This window comes from Fistularia commersonii, chromosome 35 (genome assembly GCF_037954325.1).
Source record: "Fistularia commersonii isolate RoL2024-O1a breed Wild chromosome 35, RoL_Fcom_v1.0, whole genome shotgun sequence".
Lineage (NCBI taxonomy): Eukaryota > Metazoa > Chordata > Actinopteri > Syngnathiformes > Fistulariidae > Fistularia > Fistularia commersonii.
In genome coordinates, this window is record NC_141318.1 from 1,254,379 (window position 1) to 1,275,000 (window position 20,622).

At 41.5% G+C, this 20,622-nt stretch overlaps 1 protein-coding gene across 2 annotated transcripts in view; it reads left to right on the top strand.

Moving 5' to 3' along the window:
- Nucleotides 1-20,622, top strand: part of sgcd (sarcoglycan, delta (dystrophin-associated glycoprotein)) — a 202,219-nt gene that overhangs the window by 101,698 nt on the left and 79,899 nt on the right. The window contains exon 1 of one of the 2 annotated variants that reach the window (XM_086142133.1): nt 13,894-14,145. The exons of the other annotated variant lie outside the window; for it this stretch is intronic. Within the exon in view, the coding sequence (XP_085998259.1) occupies nt 14,143-14,145 (3 nt within the window). The 5' untranslated portion in view covers nt 13,894-14,142. Of the gene's footprint in view, nt 1-13,893; nt 14,146-20,622 lie in introns of those variants that run through there. 2 annotated transcript variants of the gene reach the window in all.

Here is a 20,622-nt window from a genome sequence, read left to right on the forward strand (position 1 = left end):
GACGCCGCCGGCTCCTCGCCACTCTTACAGCCGCTCGCGTGAGAGCGCAACGGGAAATTAGCGCGGGAACTTCGCGATAGCGTGGAGATTAGCGTACTCGTCCGGCCGCGGGGAGGAAACCCGACACGCTAATCGCGGCGTTCGCGTTCCGTTTACGTCATTATTACTCGGCTAATAGCCCGAAGGGCTTTGCTCTGCCTTCGTCGGCCCTTTTATCGTGACGTTAACGTAGCGTCGGATCATGTGACTGACATGTGATTAGCGTGAAAGCTACGCATGATGAGCTTTAAGGAGGAAGCTAGCGTGAACAAATGATTACAAAAAAATGGAAAGACCTTTTGCTTTTTCCTGGAGGCGGTTTTCACATCAGCGAGCTGGAAATCAGAATGAGCGACAAGCTAAGCTAACAGGAAGAGGTTACATTAGAGATCAGAGGGCAGCAGGCTAGCAGCTCTCAACCTGGCTAATGATGATGATCATTAGGATTATAAAATTAAAAACATCAATAATAACAGTAATGGTGATAGAATAATAATAATAGTAACAATGTGAATAATTCCTGTAAATATTCTACTAAGAACAATAACATCCACTAAACATAAATGGGAATAATAACAATGATAATAATAATAATACCCCAAAAAGATAATAAAAAACAAACAAACAAAATGATCATTACAATTATATAATAATGATAATAATAACAATAATTTGAAGAAAAACAGCAATGATTACTGAAACAATAATAATAAGAAACAATAATAATTATATTATAATAATACTGTGAATAATACTTGCATAACTAGTATGAATAAAAAATCCACAAAACATAAATAGTAATAATACTAATACTCACTAAAATAATCATAATAACAATAATAATATCCACAGAAAATCCATCATTAAAAAATCTGCAAAATCTCAACAATTTTATAAAAATGATAATAATAATAATTTCGAAATAATAATAAGAATAAGAATTCTGTGTAATACCGTCTGGCAAAAATACATACAAAAATAATAATAATAACAGAAACAATACCCCCATTACTTCAATTCATGGTAATTATAAAGCTAATGGGATCATAATTATTATTGTTAGCATTAGCATTTCTGATCTTTTCAGTCCAGGAGCCCACGGTCCCTGATGGGTCGGTCATTTATAAAAATCACCTGTCGACGCCACAGAAAACAACGTCGATACAAAAACAATTAGGGTAATTTCCTGCTCGCTTTATGGATTTCGAATTTTGGCAACATCCTCGTTGACGATTGGTTGAATGACAGCCGGAGAACGGAGGTAGAAAGACGTAGCCTTGGAGGAACTCCGACGGACGGACGCCCGACCCGGAGACGATTAGACCGATGTCAAATTAGCATTGTCGCTAGGTTAGCGGCTCCGGGAGCCAGCTGACGGAGACCAAACGGAGAGCTTGCGTCAGAAAATGCATCCCCGCAAAGACGAAAGAGAGAGGATTTAAGCTCATACGCTAATCGGCGCTTTCGCCGCGACGCAGCGAAGCGTGGCAGCTCGCCGCCGTCTGCAAACGGCGAGCCCCGAGAGATAATTAATGTTATTAATTCCACCTTGTCTTGTTTTTTTTTTTCTTTAACGAGTCAAAATTGTTTTGCTCCTCGTCGGCTTGACGTCTCACTAATCCGTTAGCTTGTTAGCGTCTGATTTCCAGCTTTTTTTTTTTTTTTTTTTTTTTTTTTTTTTTCCAGGCCTTTTCTGAGTTTCCGGTGGCGGAAAGATCAATAATACAAATAGAAGGGCGATTCCCCCCGAGGGCCTCCGGCTCTTATGGGGGGGCTGATAATTAACTGGAGAACAGCGGCGCTCGTAAAGCATGGCGTTCTGATCGGAAGGTTCTGTTCGGCTCAGACCATCGATCGGGACACGGCGGGTTGGTTAGCAGATAATCCGCCGGACTCAAACGCAACACTTGCGGGCCGACTGTCATTATAATCATTGTTAGGTTAACTTCATCGTCTGGGAACCAGGACGACCGCTTTTACCTATTATTATTATTATTATTATTATTATTATTATTATTATTGTTAATATTATAATTATTAGCAGGAGTAGGAGTATTATTATTATTATTGTTATTATTATTATCAGCAATAGTAGTAGTAGTAGTAGTAGTAGGAGAAGTTGCATGTTATTATTATTATTATTATTAATATTATGATTATTATTATTATGAGTAGTAGTAGTAGTAGTTGTAGTAGTAGTCGTTAAAGTAGTAGCAGTGTTATTATGATTATTATTATGATGATGATTATTATTATTATTATTATTGGGAGTAGTAGTAGTAGTAGTAGTAGAAGTAGTAGTTGTAGTAGTAGTTGTTAAAGTAGTAGTAGTATTATTATTATCATTATTATTATTAGCAGTAGTAGGAGTATTATTATTATTATTATTATTATTATTATTATTTTTATTATTATTAGTAGTAGTAGGAGGAGTAGTAGTAGTAGTAGTTGTTAAAGTAGGAGTAGTGTTATTATTATGATTATTATTATGATGATGATTATTATTATTAGTAGTAGTAGTAGCAGTAGGAGAGGTAGTAGTAGTAGTAGTTGTAGTAGTAGTTGTTAAAGTAGTAGTCATGTTATTATTATTATTATTAATAGTAGTAGTAGTAGTAGTAGTAGTAGTTGTTGTTGTTGTTGTTGTTGTTGTTGTTGTTGTTGTTGTTGTTAAAGTAGTAGTCATGTTATTATTATTATTAATATTATGATTATTAATATTATGAGTAGTAGTAGTAGTAGTAGTTGTTGTTGTAGTAGTAGTCGTTAAAGTAGTAGTTGTGTTATTATTATGATTATTATTATGATGATGATTATTAATATTATGAGTAGTAGTAGTAGTAGTAGTAGTAGTTGTTAAAGTAGTAGTCATGTTATTATTATTATTAATATTATGATTATTAATATTATGAGTAGTAGTAGTAGTAGTAGTAGTAGTAGTAGTAGTTGTTAAAGTAGTAGTCATGTTATTATTATTATTAATATTATGATTATTAATATTATGAGTAGTAGTAGTAGGAGGAGGAGAAGTAGTAGTTGTAGTAGTAGTTGTTAAAGTAGTAGTGTTATTATTATTATTGTCATTATCATTTTATTATTACTATTATTATTAGTCGCAGTAGTAGTAGTTGCAGTAATGAATGAGAATTATTAGTAATAGGAGTAATATTGCTGTTGTTCTTGTTATTATTACTATTATTATTAATAATAATATGGTTATTATTGTTGACTCCTAGTAGTACTTAAAGTAGCATTTGTAGCAGTCCTACATTAGCATTCATATCATTATTACTGTTGATTGTAGTAGTTGACTTCAGTATCAGAGATGTTATTCTGGTGCAGGACATGTATGCTCGCCGTGAGAGCAGGGAAGAAGTTGAGGAACATCTAGAGAGGTGTAGGTATGCTCTGGAGAGGAGAGGAATGACGGTGAGTAGCAGCAAGACAGAATATATGTGTGTGAATGTGAGGAACCCCGGTGGAACGGTGAGGCTACAGGGAGTGGAGATCAAGAAGGTGGAGGATTTCGAGTTCTTCAGGTCAACAGTCCAGAGCGTAGGAGAGTGTGGAAAAGAGGTGAAGAGACGGTTCCAGCAGGTTGGAACGGGTGGAGAAAAGTGTCAGGGGTACGAAGAGATAGAAGAACATCAGCCAGAAGGAAAGGAAAGGTGGAGGAGACACTGGTGAGATGATCTAAAAACACTGACAATGACCAAAAGACAGCAGGCAGAGCTGGAGGTCGCAGAGATGGAGATGCTGAGCTTCTCTTGGGAGTGACCAGGATGGAGAGGATCAGGGATGAGTCCATCAGAGGGACGGAACATGTTAGATGTTTTGGAGAGATGGTTGAGTCATGGACAGAGGAGGGATAGTGAATATATTGATGGACAGATGCTGGAACTGGAGGTCAAGAGGAAGACCTATGAGAAGATTGATGGACATTGTCAGAGATGATATGAAGTTAGTTGGTGTGAGAGAGGAGGATCCAGCGAATAGGGTGAGATGGAGAAGGTGGATTCGTTGTGGAGACCCCTGAAGGGAAAAGCCCAAAGGAGAAGAACACTTTGTCACAGGGGTGCAGGACATGTATGTCTGACACAAAGTGATGACATAGACAGCTTGGATATGAACTCTGGAGACCCTGAAGGGAAAACAAGGACAAGAAGAGGAAGAAGAAGAAGAAGAAGAAGAAGAAGAAGAGGTTGGCTGGTACGAGTTGTAGTTTTCTTTGTGACGCTTTTATTTTGAAAGGGTCTTTTTACTTCCTGTTGGCGGTTCTTCGATCCCGGAGTGAATATTTCACCTCAAAGTGACGTTTTTGTTGTCGCCGTGTTTTTGTTTTCATAACCGCTTCCTCGCCGGCTGACAGATGGCGCCCGGCGGCCCCGACAGGAAGTCAGGGAATAAAGCGAGGAAAATATATAGATATGAATAAAAACAAGAAATAAATAAATAAGAATTAAATAGGAAATAAATAAAAGTCGCTCGGCCACTGATTCAAGTCGACGAGGCGGATTTCCCAAATTTCCCGTCATGTGACTTCCTGTCACGCCTGATGACCGCTTCCTGTTTATTATTATTATTATTATTTATAGCATTATTCCCTTGTCAGGTATTCATTTATTTGTTTTGGGTAATTTTCCCTTTTTTCCGCTTCGCGTCAGTTTCAGGTCGCTTAATACGCTTGTCGAGCTTAACACACACACACACACACACATACACACACACACACCCACACACACACACACACACACACACACACACACCCACACACACAAAGGCACCGTGTTTTTCGCGATTGTGTTCATTTCAGATTAAATTAATTGTCCTTCGCTGCTTCGAAACAAACAAGCTGATAAGCGCCGCGTCTTGGAAACCAAGGCGCCGAAACGGGGCCGTCTCATTGGACGTCCGGAAGGCGGCGCCGTCGGCGGCGTCTACGACAACGGCGTTCTAGTCCAGAACTGAACGGGCGGGTTCAGGAGGTGTGAACAAACGAGTGAACGATCGTCCCAATGTGACGTGTGAATGAATGAGCGGATGGTTTCCGTTCGCTCGGCCCCTCCCTCCACGTAGGTGCGATCCGATTGGCCGGGCGATGTGGGGGAGGGGGTTTGATCGACAGCTCCATTGATCGGAGGCGATCCGCGATCACCGGCGGATGAGCTCCTCTGACAGAAACAGACGGTCCTCCCGGACGGCGGGAAAGCAGAGCGGAACGCTGTGAACGCGGCGGCGGCGGCGGCGGAGATCCTCCAGGTCGTCTGTCTTCTCGCCGTCACAATCCGGGAGGCGGCGTCACGGATAGTTTGACGGAAATAGGTCGCTCCGGCGAGGCGAGGCGAGGGAGGGGGTTCTCCGGGAGCTTCCACGGCCCCGCCGCGCTTCCTCCTCGTTCCGGGCGCTAATGGCTGCTAGCCACTGTGCTAAAATGCTTACATTTGAATATGCTAATTAGCCGGGGGCTAAAAATACAAAGCGGCAGGAAGTGAGAGCTCCGAAGAGCCGGGGAAAGGAAACGTCCTGCGCCTCGAAACCGCAACCGATGGGTTTTACGGGCGCTAAAAGGAGGTAGTGGCGCTGAAATATTCATCCGTTCATTCATTATCCACGCCGCTTAGCTCGCACGCGGGGTTGCGGCGAGCGCCGGAGCCCGTCTCTGCTGTGATTGGACGAGAGGCCGCGGGGTCACGGACACAGACGGTTCATCCTGTCATTCACGCGTCATATGTTCATGCACAATATTCATTCACTCTTTCATCCTTTCATCCACCCATTCATTCATTCATTCATCCACTCATTCATCCTTTCATCCACCCATTCATTCATTCACTCATTCATCCTTTCATCCACTCATTCATTCATTCACTCATTCATCCTTTCATCCACTCATTCATTCATTCACCCACTCATTCATCCATTCATCCTTTCATCCACTCATTCATTCATCCACTCATTCACTCACTCATTCATTCATTTAGCATTCACTTTTGTTGTTTTTATTCATATATAAGAAGCCTTTCCATCTTTAGGAAGATGAAAAGTTTATTCATTCATTCATCGTAGCTGAATGAATATTGACAGCCTCTCCTTTAGCTCGATAGCTAACAACGTTTAGCAAATGCGCCGAGGTCAGGTGTTAGCATTGCAACCGTTAGCCGATAGGAGCTATGTTTACAGTCGGAGGCGACTTTCAAAACGGCGACGTTCCAAATCCAAGTCGAAGTCCCGCCCCCTTTTCCCCTAGCTCACCGCTAGCTGTTTTTACAAATAGCTTAGAAAAAACGCGTCTCTTTTCATCGTTGGCGTGCGGCGGCGGCGCGGCTGAAACCCCGCCTCCTCCCCCCCCGATGGCGGCGCGCCGAGATCGAGGAACCTTTCAGGACGTCTAATTTAATTTAACAAGCGGCGCCACGGCGAGATAAAAAGGAGCCGTTTCTAGGTTTTTAAGACGGGGTGATGTTATCTCAACAGCTCTCAGCAGGGTGTGTGTGTGTGTGTGTGTGTGTGTGTGTGTGTGTGTGTGTTCTCTCCCCTCTCTGCACCAAAAGGTGTGATTTTAAAGCTGCAGAAGATGAGTTTTGCTAATTTGTTTTTTTTTTATAGTCAGACGTTCTCCCAGGTGAGCGTCAGCTGCGCTAGTTAGCTTAGCACAGCAGGCTAGGGGGGGCTAGGGGCTAATGGAGGACGGCGAGGGGGTTATCAAATATACATCAGAGCAGCTCAAGGATTCTCTTTTCAAAAAACACATGATATCTGAAGAACCTTCTGGAGAACATGGGGCCGCTTTTCCCGCTTCCCTTCTGTGATTGGCTGAGAGGGCGGAGGCGGGGCTAACCCTGCGCCAGTCGCCATCATCGCTTGAAACCGTTCGCCCTCTCTGGAAAAAGTCAACCAATCACCTGTCAGGGTGTGTTTTGGGACTTTTTGAGGAACTCGGAGAACCTTGAGGAACTCATGGAAGCTCCTCTGGACCTTCTTGTCCTTTCCAGAAGCTTCTTCGTCCTCATCAACCTCCTCCTTGGAGAGCAGGATTAGCCTGGACAACAAACTAGCCAGAAAATGAATGAATGAATGAGCAAAGAAACGCTTGACTGAACAAATGAATGAGTGAACAAACAAACAAATGAAGAATGTATGGAAAAGCGAACGAGCAAAGAAACAAATGAACGAATGAACGAATAAATGAAGAAATGAATGAACAATCAATTAATGAGTGAACGAACAAATGAATGAATGAATGAACCAATAAATGAATGAACATAAATGAACGAGTCAACGAACAAATGAATGAATGAACGAGTGAACGAATCAGCGAATAAATGAACGAGTGAACGAATCAGCGAATAGATGAAGAAATGAACGAACAAACGATCGAACAAGTGAACAACAAAAGCTTGAACGAATGAATAAATGAACGGAGTAACGAACGTGTGAACTAACAAATAAACAAACAAACGAATGAACGAACAAACAAATGAGCAAGTGAACGAATCACCGAATCCATGAAGAAATGAACGAACAAATTGACTGATCGAATGAATAAATGAACAAACAAGCGAAGTAACAAACATGTAAACAAACAAATGAATAAACAAACAAACGAACCGTGTAGCAACATGGAGGCTAATCTGGCGTTTGAAATCATTATTTCCCGTCACCGTCTGAACTTGAGAGAAGGATGGAAGGATGGAAGGATGGAAGGATGGGTGGAAACAGACGGAGGAGGAGGAAACAGTAAACAACGCCGCACTTTTTTTTTTTTTTTTTTTTTTTTTTTCTTGGGAATCCAGCTGGAGGTTTGAAATAAATAGCTGTATTTATTCATGACGACATCTGTGGCGGGTTCATATTCAGCCGAGGACGCCGGCGTTCCGGACCGACTCCGAGGCCGCCGGCCTCCTAATTGGCTGCTCTTTCCACCAAAAAAAAAAATAAAATAAAATAAAATAAAATAAAAAAGGAGCAGCAAGGCATGCTGGGAATGATCCGAGCTGAAAGAAGCCGGGCGGTGGGGATTGTTGTTTTTTTTTTTGTTTTTTTTTGGTCCCGGCGGGCAGGGCGGACAAAAAAAAAATGAATTAAACGACTCTTGTTAGGCGTCTCCATGGCAACGGCATTCGGGCGCAAGCACACACAAACAAACCTTCGTCTGAACGGATGAAGTTTTTTTTTCGCATGTTTTGGTCCGTGGAGTGTTGGGACGTCTGCTGTCGCCGTGGAAACCCGACCGCCATCCCGGGACTGTCGGGTTTTAATTTCGAAATTGCGGTTCCTCTAAAGACGCCGCAGTTGCTCCAGGGGCTTAGCAGAAAAATGCTAACCTGCACAAAATGTGTCTCCTGTAAGCTAACGTAGCTGTTGTGTTGTATCCAGATGAGTACAGACAAGGAGCAAAGGGATGCTAAGGGGATGCTAGGTTTGTAGCACTTGTTCTAAATCCACATAACGCATAAAGTGCATCATGTAAGCTAACTTATTTGTTGTGTTGTGTCCAGATGAGTATGCACTGGAGCGAGGTGATGCTAAGGTAATGCTAAGATGCAGCTGGGCTCGTAGCAGTTGTCCTAAATCCACATAACGCGAAAAAGTGCCTCCTGTAAGCTAACGTAGCTGTTGTGTTGTATCCAGATGAGTACATACTGAAGCAAAGGGATGCTAAGGGGATGCTAGGTTTGTAGCACTTGTTCTAAATCCACATAACGCATAAAGTGCGTCATGTAAGCTAACTTATTTGTTGTGTTGTGTCCAGATGAGTACGCACAGGAGCGAGGCGATGCTAAGGTAATGCTAAGATGCAGCTAGGTACATAGCAGTTGCCCTAAATCCACATAGCGCAAAAAGTGCCTCCTGTAAGCTAACCTATTTGTTGTGTTGTGTTGTGTCCAAATGAGTACGTACAGGAGCAAGGCTATGCTAAGGTAATGCTAACATGTAGTAAGGTTCGTAGCAGTTGTCCTAAATCCACATAACGCAAAACGTGCCTCCTGTAAGCTAACGTAGCTGTTGCACTGTATCCAAATGAGTACGTACAGGAGCAAGGCTATGCTAAGGTAATGCTAAGATGCAGCTAGGTTTGTGGCAGTTGTCCTAAATCCACATTATGCAAAAAGTGTCCCCTGTAAGCTAATGTAGCTGTTGCGTTGTGTCCAAATGAGTACGTACTGAAGCAAGGCGATGCTAAGGGGATGCTACAGAGATGCTAACGTGCAGCTGTGTTCCAACAAATGGTAACAGCTATCCTAAATACACACAGTGTGTCAGGCGTCTCCTGTAAGCTAACATAGCCGTTGTGTCGTATCTGAATGAGCACATATTGGAGCAAGGATATGCTAAGAGGATGCTAAGGGGGTGCTAAGGTGCATCTGTGTTCCACAGAATGGTAACAGCTATCCTGAATCCAGAGTCCTGAAACTGTCTCTTGTTGAAGAAGTTCACAGGAGGGGGACGTACCCTCAAAAGTGTCCCCTTGGAGACCTTCTTCTGCAACCTCTCCATCCTGGTCCCCTTGGGGTTCGGTCTCCTCAGGTGACCACGAATGATGGACGGGTTGGAACAAGCGCTTAGCCAAGAGGTGGTTTGATCCAAAACAAAGATGGCCGCCACCGCTAACAATGTCGTTCGGATACCAGGAGCATTTACTTCCTGCCAGAGGCGAGCATACATGTCAGGGGAGTCAACATAGTGCTTTGGCCGTACCTCTTTAGCGCCTTCTCTGATTGGGCGTTCCGTCACGGCCTTCTGCTCTGTGATTGGTTGCCGTAGTGTCGAGCCAATCGAGCGCTAAAGTCGCCTGGAAAATGACTTTTCCGGGAAATCCGAAGTTCCCGGAAACTCCCGTCCGCCGGTTCCGTCGCTGCCCGAGTTCCTCTTGACGAGACGTAATCGTGGCTCCACGCCGGCGCCCGAAACCTCGGCTTTTGTTGTGGCTTCGTGTTCTCCCTGAATTTCCCGCAGCTATTTGGGATTAGCGCGACTTAGACAAGCAAACTCGTGGTCGCCCCGGAAGCCGAACCAGCTCTTTATTTGGCAGGAAGAGAAAAGGAGCGACTCCGGACGGCTCCGCGCCCTCCTTTTTCTTCTTCTTTTGTTTACGTTCTGAAAGACGGGTGTAATTCCACCTTTCTGCCACCGGGGGGGGGGAAGTTTGACCGGATGAAAGGGTGAAACCTGGTTGTCCTGGACGTCTGTTAACGTAGCGACTGGATTGGACAGATGGATGAATGGGTGAGGGAGCGACTGTGGGTGAAAACATGAAGGTCTATTTGATGAATGAATGAAAAGATGAATGCATTGATGTGTTTGATGAATAAATGAACGAATGAATGAAAAATGAAAGGATAAATGCATTAATGTCCATTTTAAGAATGAATGAATGAAAAGACGAATGAATTTGTTTCTATTTGATGAATAAATGAATGAATGGGTGGATACATAAATGTCTCTTTGATGAATAAATGAATGAATAGATAAAAGTAAATGCATTCATATCTCTGATGAATAAATGAATGAATGAACAAATGAATGCATGAATATATGAACAAAAGGGTGAATGTATTCAAGTCAATTTGATGAATGTATGAAATAGTCAATGCATTGTTGTCTCTTTGATGAACGAATGAATGAATGAAAGGGTGAATTCATTCAAGTCAATTTGATGAATGAATGAGTGAATGAATAAAATGTCTCTTGGATGACTGAATGAACAGATGAATGAATGAAAGAAATGGTGAAAACATGAATGTCTCTGATGAATGAATGAAGGAACAAATGAGTGAATGAAAGGGTGAATGCATTTATGTCTATTTGATGAATGAACGAATGAATGAATGAATGAATGAAAGAGTAAATGCATTCAAGTCAATTTGATGAATGAGTGAATGATTGACGGGGTGAATGCATGAATGTCTATTTGATGAATTAAAGAAGGAATGAATGAAATGAAATGTCTATTTAATGCATGAAAGGGTGAATGCATTTATGTCTATTTGATGAATGAATGAATGAAAGGGTGAATCATGAATGTCTGTTTGATGAATGAATGCATGAAAGAGTGAATGCATTCATGTATCTTTGATGAATGAATGAATGAAAGAGTGATTGCATACATGTATCTTTGATGAATGAATGGATGAAAAGGTGAATGCATGAATTTATGAATGAAAGCATGAATGCATGAATGTCTGTTTGATGAATGAATGAATGAATAAACAAAAAGGATGAATGCATTAATTTGGATTCGATCTATGAGTGAACAAATGAAAGGGTGACTGCCTTGATGTTTCTTTGATGAATGAATGAATGAATGAATGAATGAAAGGATGAATGCATTGATATTTATTTGATGAATGAGTGAATGAAAGGGTGAATTCACAAATGTATGAATGGGTGAATACATGACTGAAGGAAGGAAAGGGTGAATGATGGGATGAATGCATTCAAGTCAATTTGATGAATAAATGAAATGATAAATTCATTGATCTATTTAATGAATGAATGAATGAAGGGTGAATACATGAATGTCTCTTTCATGAATGAATGGAGGAACAAATGAGTGAATGAAAGAGTGAATGCATTAATGTATCTTTGATAAATGAATGGATAAAAGGGTGAATGAATGAATATCTATTTGATGAATGAATGAAATGGTGAATGCATGAATTTATGAATGAAAGCGTGAATGCATGAATGTCTGTTTGATGAGTGAATGAATGAACGATGAGATATAGGCATTATTTTGGATTTGATGAATGAGTGAATGAATGAAAGGGTGACTGCTTTGATGTTTCTTTGATGAATGAATGAATAAATGAAATGATGAATGCATTGATGTCATTTGATGAAGGGAATGAATGAAAGGGTGAATGCATTGATGTCATTTGATGAAAGGAATGAATGAAAGGGTGACTGCTTTGATGTTTCTTTGATGAATGAATGAATAAATGAAATGATAAATGCATTGATGTCATTTGATGAAGGGAATGAATGAAAGGGTGAATGCACAAATTAATGAATGGATGAATACATAAATGTCTCTTTGACGAATAAATGAAATGATAAATGCGTTGATCTATTTGATGAATGAGTGAATGAAAGAGTGAATGTTTGCATATAAATATGTAAATTATGGTGAATTCATTCCGCGTGAGTTTAAACAAATTCATGCCTTTTTTGTCAAGGGAATGAAAGGATGAATGTCTTATTAGTAAATATTTCTGCGTTAAAATGATGAATGAATGAAATTATTTATCCCTAAATCATGAATGAATGAACGAGTGAATGAGGATGAACATCAACTTGAACAAGGGTGAACGTTTGTCCGCACCTCCTTCTTTCCGTCATTACAAAAAGAAAGCGACGTGCACGCACCCACGTGCACGTATCCCCGTGCACGACCTTTTTAACCTCCTTCAATAATGAAAGCGCCGGCGGCGGCGGAATCAAACGCGAAAAGGAGGGATCGGCTTCGGCCCGGGAAAACAAACGGGCGGAGAGAATGGGATCAGTGTGGACGAGGAAGGAGGGAGGACGGAGGAGAAGAAGGACGGAGGAGAAGAAGGATGGAGGAGGAGGTGGAGAAGGACAGAAAAGAAAGTAGGGCTTTGTCTCCCGGCTTCGCTTTCGGCCGCCGACATGAAAGCGGAGGAAAGGAATCTGCATTCTCTAAATCGCTCCATCTATCCCCCTCTTTTTTTTTTTTTTTTTTTTTATCCCACGTGCACGTGTCGGTGCATGTGCATGTGCCCCCCCCCCCAAAAAAATAAAAAATAAAAACAACAAAAAAAAAAAAAATCAGTTTGCGTTTAAAAAATCACCAACGCTCGAGTTTTGATTTGAGTGTGACGGGGAATTAACATTAAATGCAATTAAATGAAATGAGATAAATTAAAAAGGGAAATGAAATAAAGTCATTCTGACAAACTGTAAAGGAAATATAAAAATAAATAATATTAATTAAATGTTAATTAAATATGATATGGACGATAAAGACGGACAATGGTGGTTATTTATAATAAAATTCAATTTAATTCTATCTCTCTATCTACACATTAATTAAAAGCACGTATGATAGACGACTAAATCCGCGAATTAATAAATAAATAGAAATGTATGAAAAAGTACACCGCTAAATTAAAAAAAAAATGTTATTAATAAATAAATAAGTAGATTTGTAAAAAATAATAAATATATTCACATAAAACATAAATAAATAATATTTGCACATAAATAAATGCTTAAAAATAAAAAAATTAAAAAATAAAATTTGATTTAAGAACAGATATGGATATATATATATACATAAATAGAATCAATAAATAAATTCTATTTAACTACGTAAACAGATAAAATCAATAAATAAAATAAATACAAAACAAACAGATAACTAAATAAATAAATGCTTGCACGTCTTCACACCGAGCCGCCGTTTTCACCCAAGAATGCGAAAAATGCCGATGAATTCCACACGGAGCCGAGCTGCAGAAAATAAAATAAAAATAAAAAAAAAAAAAAAAAAAAATGCCTGATGACTAAACTACCAGCGAAAGCCGTTTGTTTATTCCCCTCCTTTTTTTTTTTTTTTTTACTTTCCTTCCACCAGAGAGAGAGCGAAAAAAAAAAAACCCAGACGGGGCCAACAAGTGTTTTAAAATAGAAAAAAAAAAAAAAAAAAAAAAAAAAAATGGAGGGAGTCCTGGAAGGGAGGGACGACAGGAAAGAAGGGAAAAAAAAAAAAAAAAAAAAAAAAAGGCCGGGAAACAGGCGCTCGCTGCTCGGGGGGGGGATTCGGCCAAAAGGGGCGGGGGGAGGAAAAGGGGAAGCAGAAGAGGGGGAGGCGTCTGTTATTGGAAAAGCTGACAAGGCGGAGAGAAGAAGGAAGGCAGTAGCTGCTACGGTGAAGGCCTCACCTCCATCTGCCTGCAAACACACACTTACCGGCTCTCACACACACTTTTTAAAAAAAAAATTTCCATATATATATATATATATATATGTTCGCTATTCGTCCGTTTCCCCGGGAGAGGAAAGTGAGAAGAGAAGCAGAAGAAAAAGTTTGCCGAGATAAGAAAGAAAAACAAAACAATAAAGTGGTTGTTGGACGACATGGTAAGTCTGAGCCGCCATGTTTGATTCTGCCGATTGGTTGTTGTTGTTGTTGTTGTCAGAGGAGGCGGAGCTTTGTGTGTGTGGATGCTAACATGCTAACAAAAAGAAACGCTAATTTCTCAAGCAAGCGCACCCCCGTTTTCTGCGGAAGTGGTTGCATCCGTGAAGTGATGAGTTTGCCAGATTTTTCCTTTTTTGGAAATAAAAAGGGGTGGAAAAGAAAATGTAGGAAAGTGTGTGTGTGTGTGTGTGTGTGTGTGTGTGTGTGGGTCATGCACCCTCCCCACCCTCCCTAAACATTTGGTTTCAGTTACCCCGTCTGCTATAAATAAGTAAGACGAGGCCGAGTGTGGACGGCGAGCGGAGGAGCGACATGCTTTAGCGCTGACGGCGTGGCGGCGGTGGTGGCGGGGGGGGGGGAAGGGGGCGGGGCTTGCTGTGACCCCCCCCCCCACCCTCCCAGCGGGGGGGTCAAAATCCTGAGGTGGAGGTCGGAGGAAGATTTTTTTGTGTTGGACGAGTCGGTTTGTTTTCCTTTGTGAAGTTGCAAACGCGACCCCCGCCGCCGCCGCTGACTTGGTCCAATTACGTCTGGCGGTCAATTAAAAAGAGGGCGTGGCCGAAACGGCGCCCGACGCTCTCATGGGACGGTTCGGCGAAAAAAGCGAACCCGCCGCAGGTTGACTCCCCGACCCCCCGTTTCCGAGGGAAACGCGCAAATGGTTCGGTCCGTTTTTTGGCTTCCTGTTGCCCGGCGACCGTCAGCCGGACGTCGAACCCGAAATGCAGGTCACGTGATAAAGACGAGGATTTAATTATTTTAAAAATAAATTGTAAAAAAAATGAAGAACAGGTTGAGTGAAAATAAAAAAAAATATATAATTTATATGTGTAATAAAAATAAAAGATTTATATATATATATATATATATATATATAAACATATACATATACATATATAATAAAAAAAATACAAACATGAAATATATCAAATGAAAAGCAAAGTAAAGTATATAAAATGGATAAGATGAAATCAAAAATAGATAAAATATGATAAAATGAGATAAACTTTATTGACCCATTGGGGAAATTTGGTATAACAGTTATAGTATCCATAAATATAAGTATAAATATAAATATAAATACAAATAGAGAGACAATTAAAAGATAGCAAAGGAGAAGCAAAAATATATCATCACAAAATAATAAAAAAAATGTGAAAAGTTAAATAAAATGCAAATTGAAGTAAATAGGTGATGACATTGAAGCAGAATATTTATTCATGTATTTGTTTGTTATCAACTTCCTGTCTGGACGTTGACTTCCTGTCTGGGTTCGACTGGCGGACGTAATCAGGAGACCGAGGACCTTTTTTTCCTGTTTTTTTTTTTTTTTTTTTTTGCCTAAAAACTAAAAGTGGGCCGATTTCAAAATAACCCCCTGAGGACGCGGCCTTATTAAGCCCTCATTATTCCGATCTCCAACAGATCGCTCGCCGCCTGTCGCCGGGGTAACGAGCGGCGTCCCGATCACCGCCCCCAACGGGGCCCGTGGGACGTTTACCTTCTCCGAATCCCCCCCCCCTCCCCCCCCCCCGGACCAGGGCGGGGTTTCCGACCGTCGGCCTCGAAGGTCTCATTATGCCGGCCGTGGTTGTTTGGAGGGGGCGGAGCTTCCTGTCTGCGCCGCCAACGCTCGCAGCGAATGGCTGCATGTCGGGACGACGCGTGAACCAATGAATTATTTGGATGACAGGGATAATTATCACGTCTATATAGGACATATGGATGAGAAGGTGAATGTGGTCCCTATATGACATGTGAATGGATGAATGTCTTTATAAGTGAATAATGAATGAATGAATGGCTGTATGTCTTTATAAGTGAATGAGAGGCTGAATGGTTGCATGTCTCTATGACACGTGAATGAATGAATGAATGAATGAATGAATGATGTGTGAATGAATGAATGGTTGTATGTCTATCTCTTGTTACTGGGTGAATGGTTGTATATCTGTATGACATGTGAATGAATGAATGAATGAATAGTTGTATGTCTCGAAGTGACATATGAATGAATGAATGTTTGTATGTCTATAAGTGAATGAGAGGGTGGTTTGTCGCTATATAACATGAATTGATGAGTGTTTATATGTATCTATGATGAATGAATGAATGAATGGTTGCATGTCTCCATATAATGTGCAAATGAAAGAGTGAATGGTGGTATGTCTCAATATGACATGTGAATGAATGAATGAGTGGTTGTTTATAAGGGAATGAAAGGGTGGTCTGTATATGACGTGAATGAATGAATGAGTGAATGTATGAATGAATAATTAAATGTCTGTAAGTGAATGAAAGGGTGAATGGTGGTCTGTCTCTATATGACATGTGAATGTATGAATGACTGGTTGTCTATAAGTGAATGAGACATCTCTATATGTGGATGAATGAATGAATTAATGTAGTATGTCTGTATGATATGTGAATGTGAGGATAAATGGTTGCCTTTATATGACATGTGAATAAGTGAATGAATGAATGAATTATGTGTGAATGAATGAATGGTTGTATGTCTCTTACTTGTTACTGGGTGAATGGTTGTATTTCTATTTGACGTAAATGAATGAATGAATGAATGAGTGGTTACATGTCTCCATATAATGTGCAAATGAAAGGGTGAATGTTTTACGTCACAATAAGTGAATAAGAGGGTGAATGGTGGTATGTCTCAATATGACATGTGAATGAATGAATAATCAAATGTCTATAAGTGAATGAGACGTCTCTATGTGTGGATGAATGAATGAATTTATGTAGTAGGTCTGTATGATATGTGAATGAGAGGGTGAATGGTTGCCTCTATATGACATGTGAATGAATGAATGTATAATTAAATGTCTATGAGTGAATAAGAGGGTGAATGGTGGTCTGTCTCAATATGACATGTGAATGAAAGAATGAATGCTTGTCTATAAGTGCATGAGAGTGTGGTATCTATATGTGAATGAATGTTGTATGTCTGTATGATGTGTGAATGAAAGGGTGAATATTTGTAGAAAATATTCAAATGAAATTTGTCTCCTCGACATGTGAATGAAAGGGTGAACGGCTACACGTCTCTATATCTCATGCATATGAGAGGGTGAACGTCTCTAAAAGCAAATGAAAGGGTGAATGTCGATGTTTATGTGTCCGTGCGATAGATCCAGCATGACGCCGCCTCTCGTCCAATCACAGCCATGCCAGGCTCCAGCCACGCCCCCGATAAACACAATGAATGAATGAACGACCATCATGAATCCTTGTTGTTTCCTTTTTAAGTCGGAATTTGATCCCCATGAAAAAAATCTGCGCTAACGGGGGGGAACCTCGCTTCCGAAACCGCGCTACGTGGAACCTCCCGCTAACGGATACCAGACGCCGTCCTTGAACGACACCCGGTGCGTTCAAGTGCGGCGTGGAGTTTCTTTAAATAGCCGTGGAGCTCGGCAGCTGGCGGCGGCCATTTGTAGCCTTCCTCTGCGTGTTGTTGGATTTTTTTTTTTGCTTCCCCCGCGACATGCTAGCACCCCCCGCCCCACCTGCCTCGGGACGTGGAGCAGCTGTCACTCCAACCCCGTTATATTTAGGAACCGGAGTCAGACTCCCAAATATACTCCTGACACTCTGTCTCCGGCTCGTCACGGGCCTCTTTTAATGTCCGCTAACTGTTAGCGCTCGCGCGCACACACACACACACATGCACACACACACTCTCACCGATGATCTGTCACCGGTCTGGTCTCGCCGTTTCCCCGCCGCAGGAAGCGGACGGTTATTAACAGGCGCCACTTTCAATCTTTGTGTCGCGGCTCGGAGGCTAAATCTTTTCTATCTACCCATGTTTGCGTTTTTATTGTGATACTTTTAGAAGCACACATTTCAACTACCGTCCATTAGCTGAACAGTACTGCAAACATGCTAAGTGTTATTATTTAGGATGGCACAAACAGGTAGCTATCATCACTTGGCTACAGGCTAGCACTCACAGGCTAAATACCGTTACTTGGCTTTAGGTTTGCAGAGACATGTTGAGTATCTTCACTTAGTTTTAGGCTAGCATAGACATGCTATGTTTGAGAACAGACATGCAAACTGCTAGCATTCCACTTTAGGGCTAGCAAAGCTGTCATCACTTAGCCTTCAGCTTGCAGAGCCATGCATAGTTTCATTACTTAGCTTTAGGCTAGGGCAGACATGCTAACCGGGATCACTTAGCTACAGATCAGAACAGACATGCTAACCATCATCTCTGAGCAAAATACTAATGGCAAGATCATACAGACCAAGAGGTTAGCATAGACATGCTAACTGTCATTCACCAGCTTCAGATTAGCACAGACAGATTTAAAATCATTTAGCTCCAGGTGAGAACAGACAAGCCAACTTTCATCACTTAGCTTTAGGGCTAGCACAGACATGCCAAGAACAATCTCTTAGGTATAGGCTAGCCCAGACATGCTAACTCTCATTAGACTAGCCAACTCTCAACACTTAGCCATAGGCAAGAAGAGACAGGCCAGCTTCAGCTAAACAAAGACATGCTAATCATCCTGACTGGCTAGCACAGAAACTCTGTGTACTGACACCTAGCTTCAGGGTAGCACAGGCATATTATAGCTTAGCTTTAGACAAGCACAGACTAGCCGACTCAACATTAAGAACAGACAGGTCAAGGATCCCCTCTCGTCCTGAGGCTAGCGAAGACATACTAACTATCATTACTTAGCTTTATCCTAGCACAGATTAGCCAACTCTTAACATTTAGCCATCAGAAAGACCAGACAAGACAACGTTTAACCAAAAGCTAGTGCAACCATGCTAACTGGCGTTAGACATGCTAGAACAGAGACTCTGCGTACTGAAGCCTAGCTTCAGGGCTAGCACAGACATGCACTTAGGTATAGGCTGGCAAAGACATGCTAACTCTCATTATCTAGCTTCAGCTTAGCAAAGACATGCTAATCATCCTGACTGGCTAGCACAGAAACTCTGCGTACTGACACCTAGCTTCAGGGCTAGCACAGATATGCACTTAGATATAGGCTAGCGAAGACATGCTAACTCTCATTATCTAGCTTCAGCTTAGCAAAGACATGCAAATCATCCCTACTGGCTAGCACAGAAACTCTGCGTACTGACACCAAGCTTCAGGGCTAGCACAGATATGCACTTAGGTATAGGCTAGTGAAGACATGCTAACTCTCATTACCAAGCTTCGGCTTAGCAAAGACATGCTAATCATCCGCACTGGTATAGACATGCTAGCACAGAAACTCTGTTTACTGACACCTAGCTTCAGGGCTAGCACAGACATGCACTTAGGTATAGGCTAGCGAAGACATGCTAACTCTCATTATCTAGCTTCAGCTTAGCAAAGACATGCAAATCATCCCTACTGGCTAGCACAGAAACTCTGCGTACTGACACCTAGCTTCAGGGCTAGCACAAGCACATTATAACTTAGCTTTTGGCAAGCACAGACGCGCCGACTAAACATTTAGCCATCAGCAAGAAAGCACAGGCCAAGGATCCTTGCTTGTTCTGAGGCTAGCAAAGAATGCTAACTCTCATTACCTAGCTTCTTCCAAGCACAGATTAGCCAACTCTTAACATTTAGCTATCAGCAAGACCAGACAAGCCAACGCTCAACCAAAGTGCAACCACGCTAACCGGCGTAGACCTTCTCGCACACAAACTCCGCGCACCGTCACCTAGCTTCAGAGCTAGCGCAGACATGCTAACACTTAACAAAAGCCCTTCCCTTCAAGGTGACCGGCTTAACTCCGCCTGGTTCCAACGGGCCGGCGAACAAACGGCGCCCCGGTGTTTATTTCCCAGATTAAACCCGCGGCCCGTTATTGTCTCGGCCTTACCGGAGGGGGATGGGATTGCGGAGGGCGGAACGGAGAACGGAGGGCGGAAAATAAAAAACGAAAAGAAAAGAAGGGAGAGGAAAAACCCGAAGCGAGGAGGCGGAGGAGGAGGAGGCGAGGACGGGGTCGGATTTGCAGAGCGAGTGATAATTTGGGGATTAAGAGCGAGGAAGGAGGAACGCCGCAATGTCATCGCCACGGAAACGCCGTGTGTTTTGCGACGGTGGAAAACAGACAGGGAGAGACGCTGCCCGTTTCACAGATTATAGATTATAGATTATAGATTATGGAGGATTCGAAACTTTTCCCTCGAGTGCCAGGATGTAGGTCAAAGAGCGAGGGATTCGATTCGGAGCGGCAAAATTAGACATGGTATATCTGTCATTTCTTAATTGACTAAATTTATGTTCATTTATTTTTTTTTTTAATTTATTTTATCGATCTATATTTTTTTTTCATTTTTTGATCCATATTTTCTTTATATTATTGATCTAAATTTTTTCATCTTTTGTACATATTCTTTATATTATTGATCTATATTTGCTTTATATTTTCCAT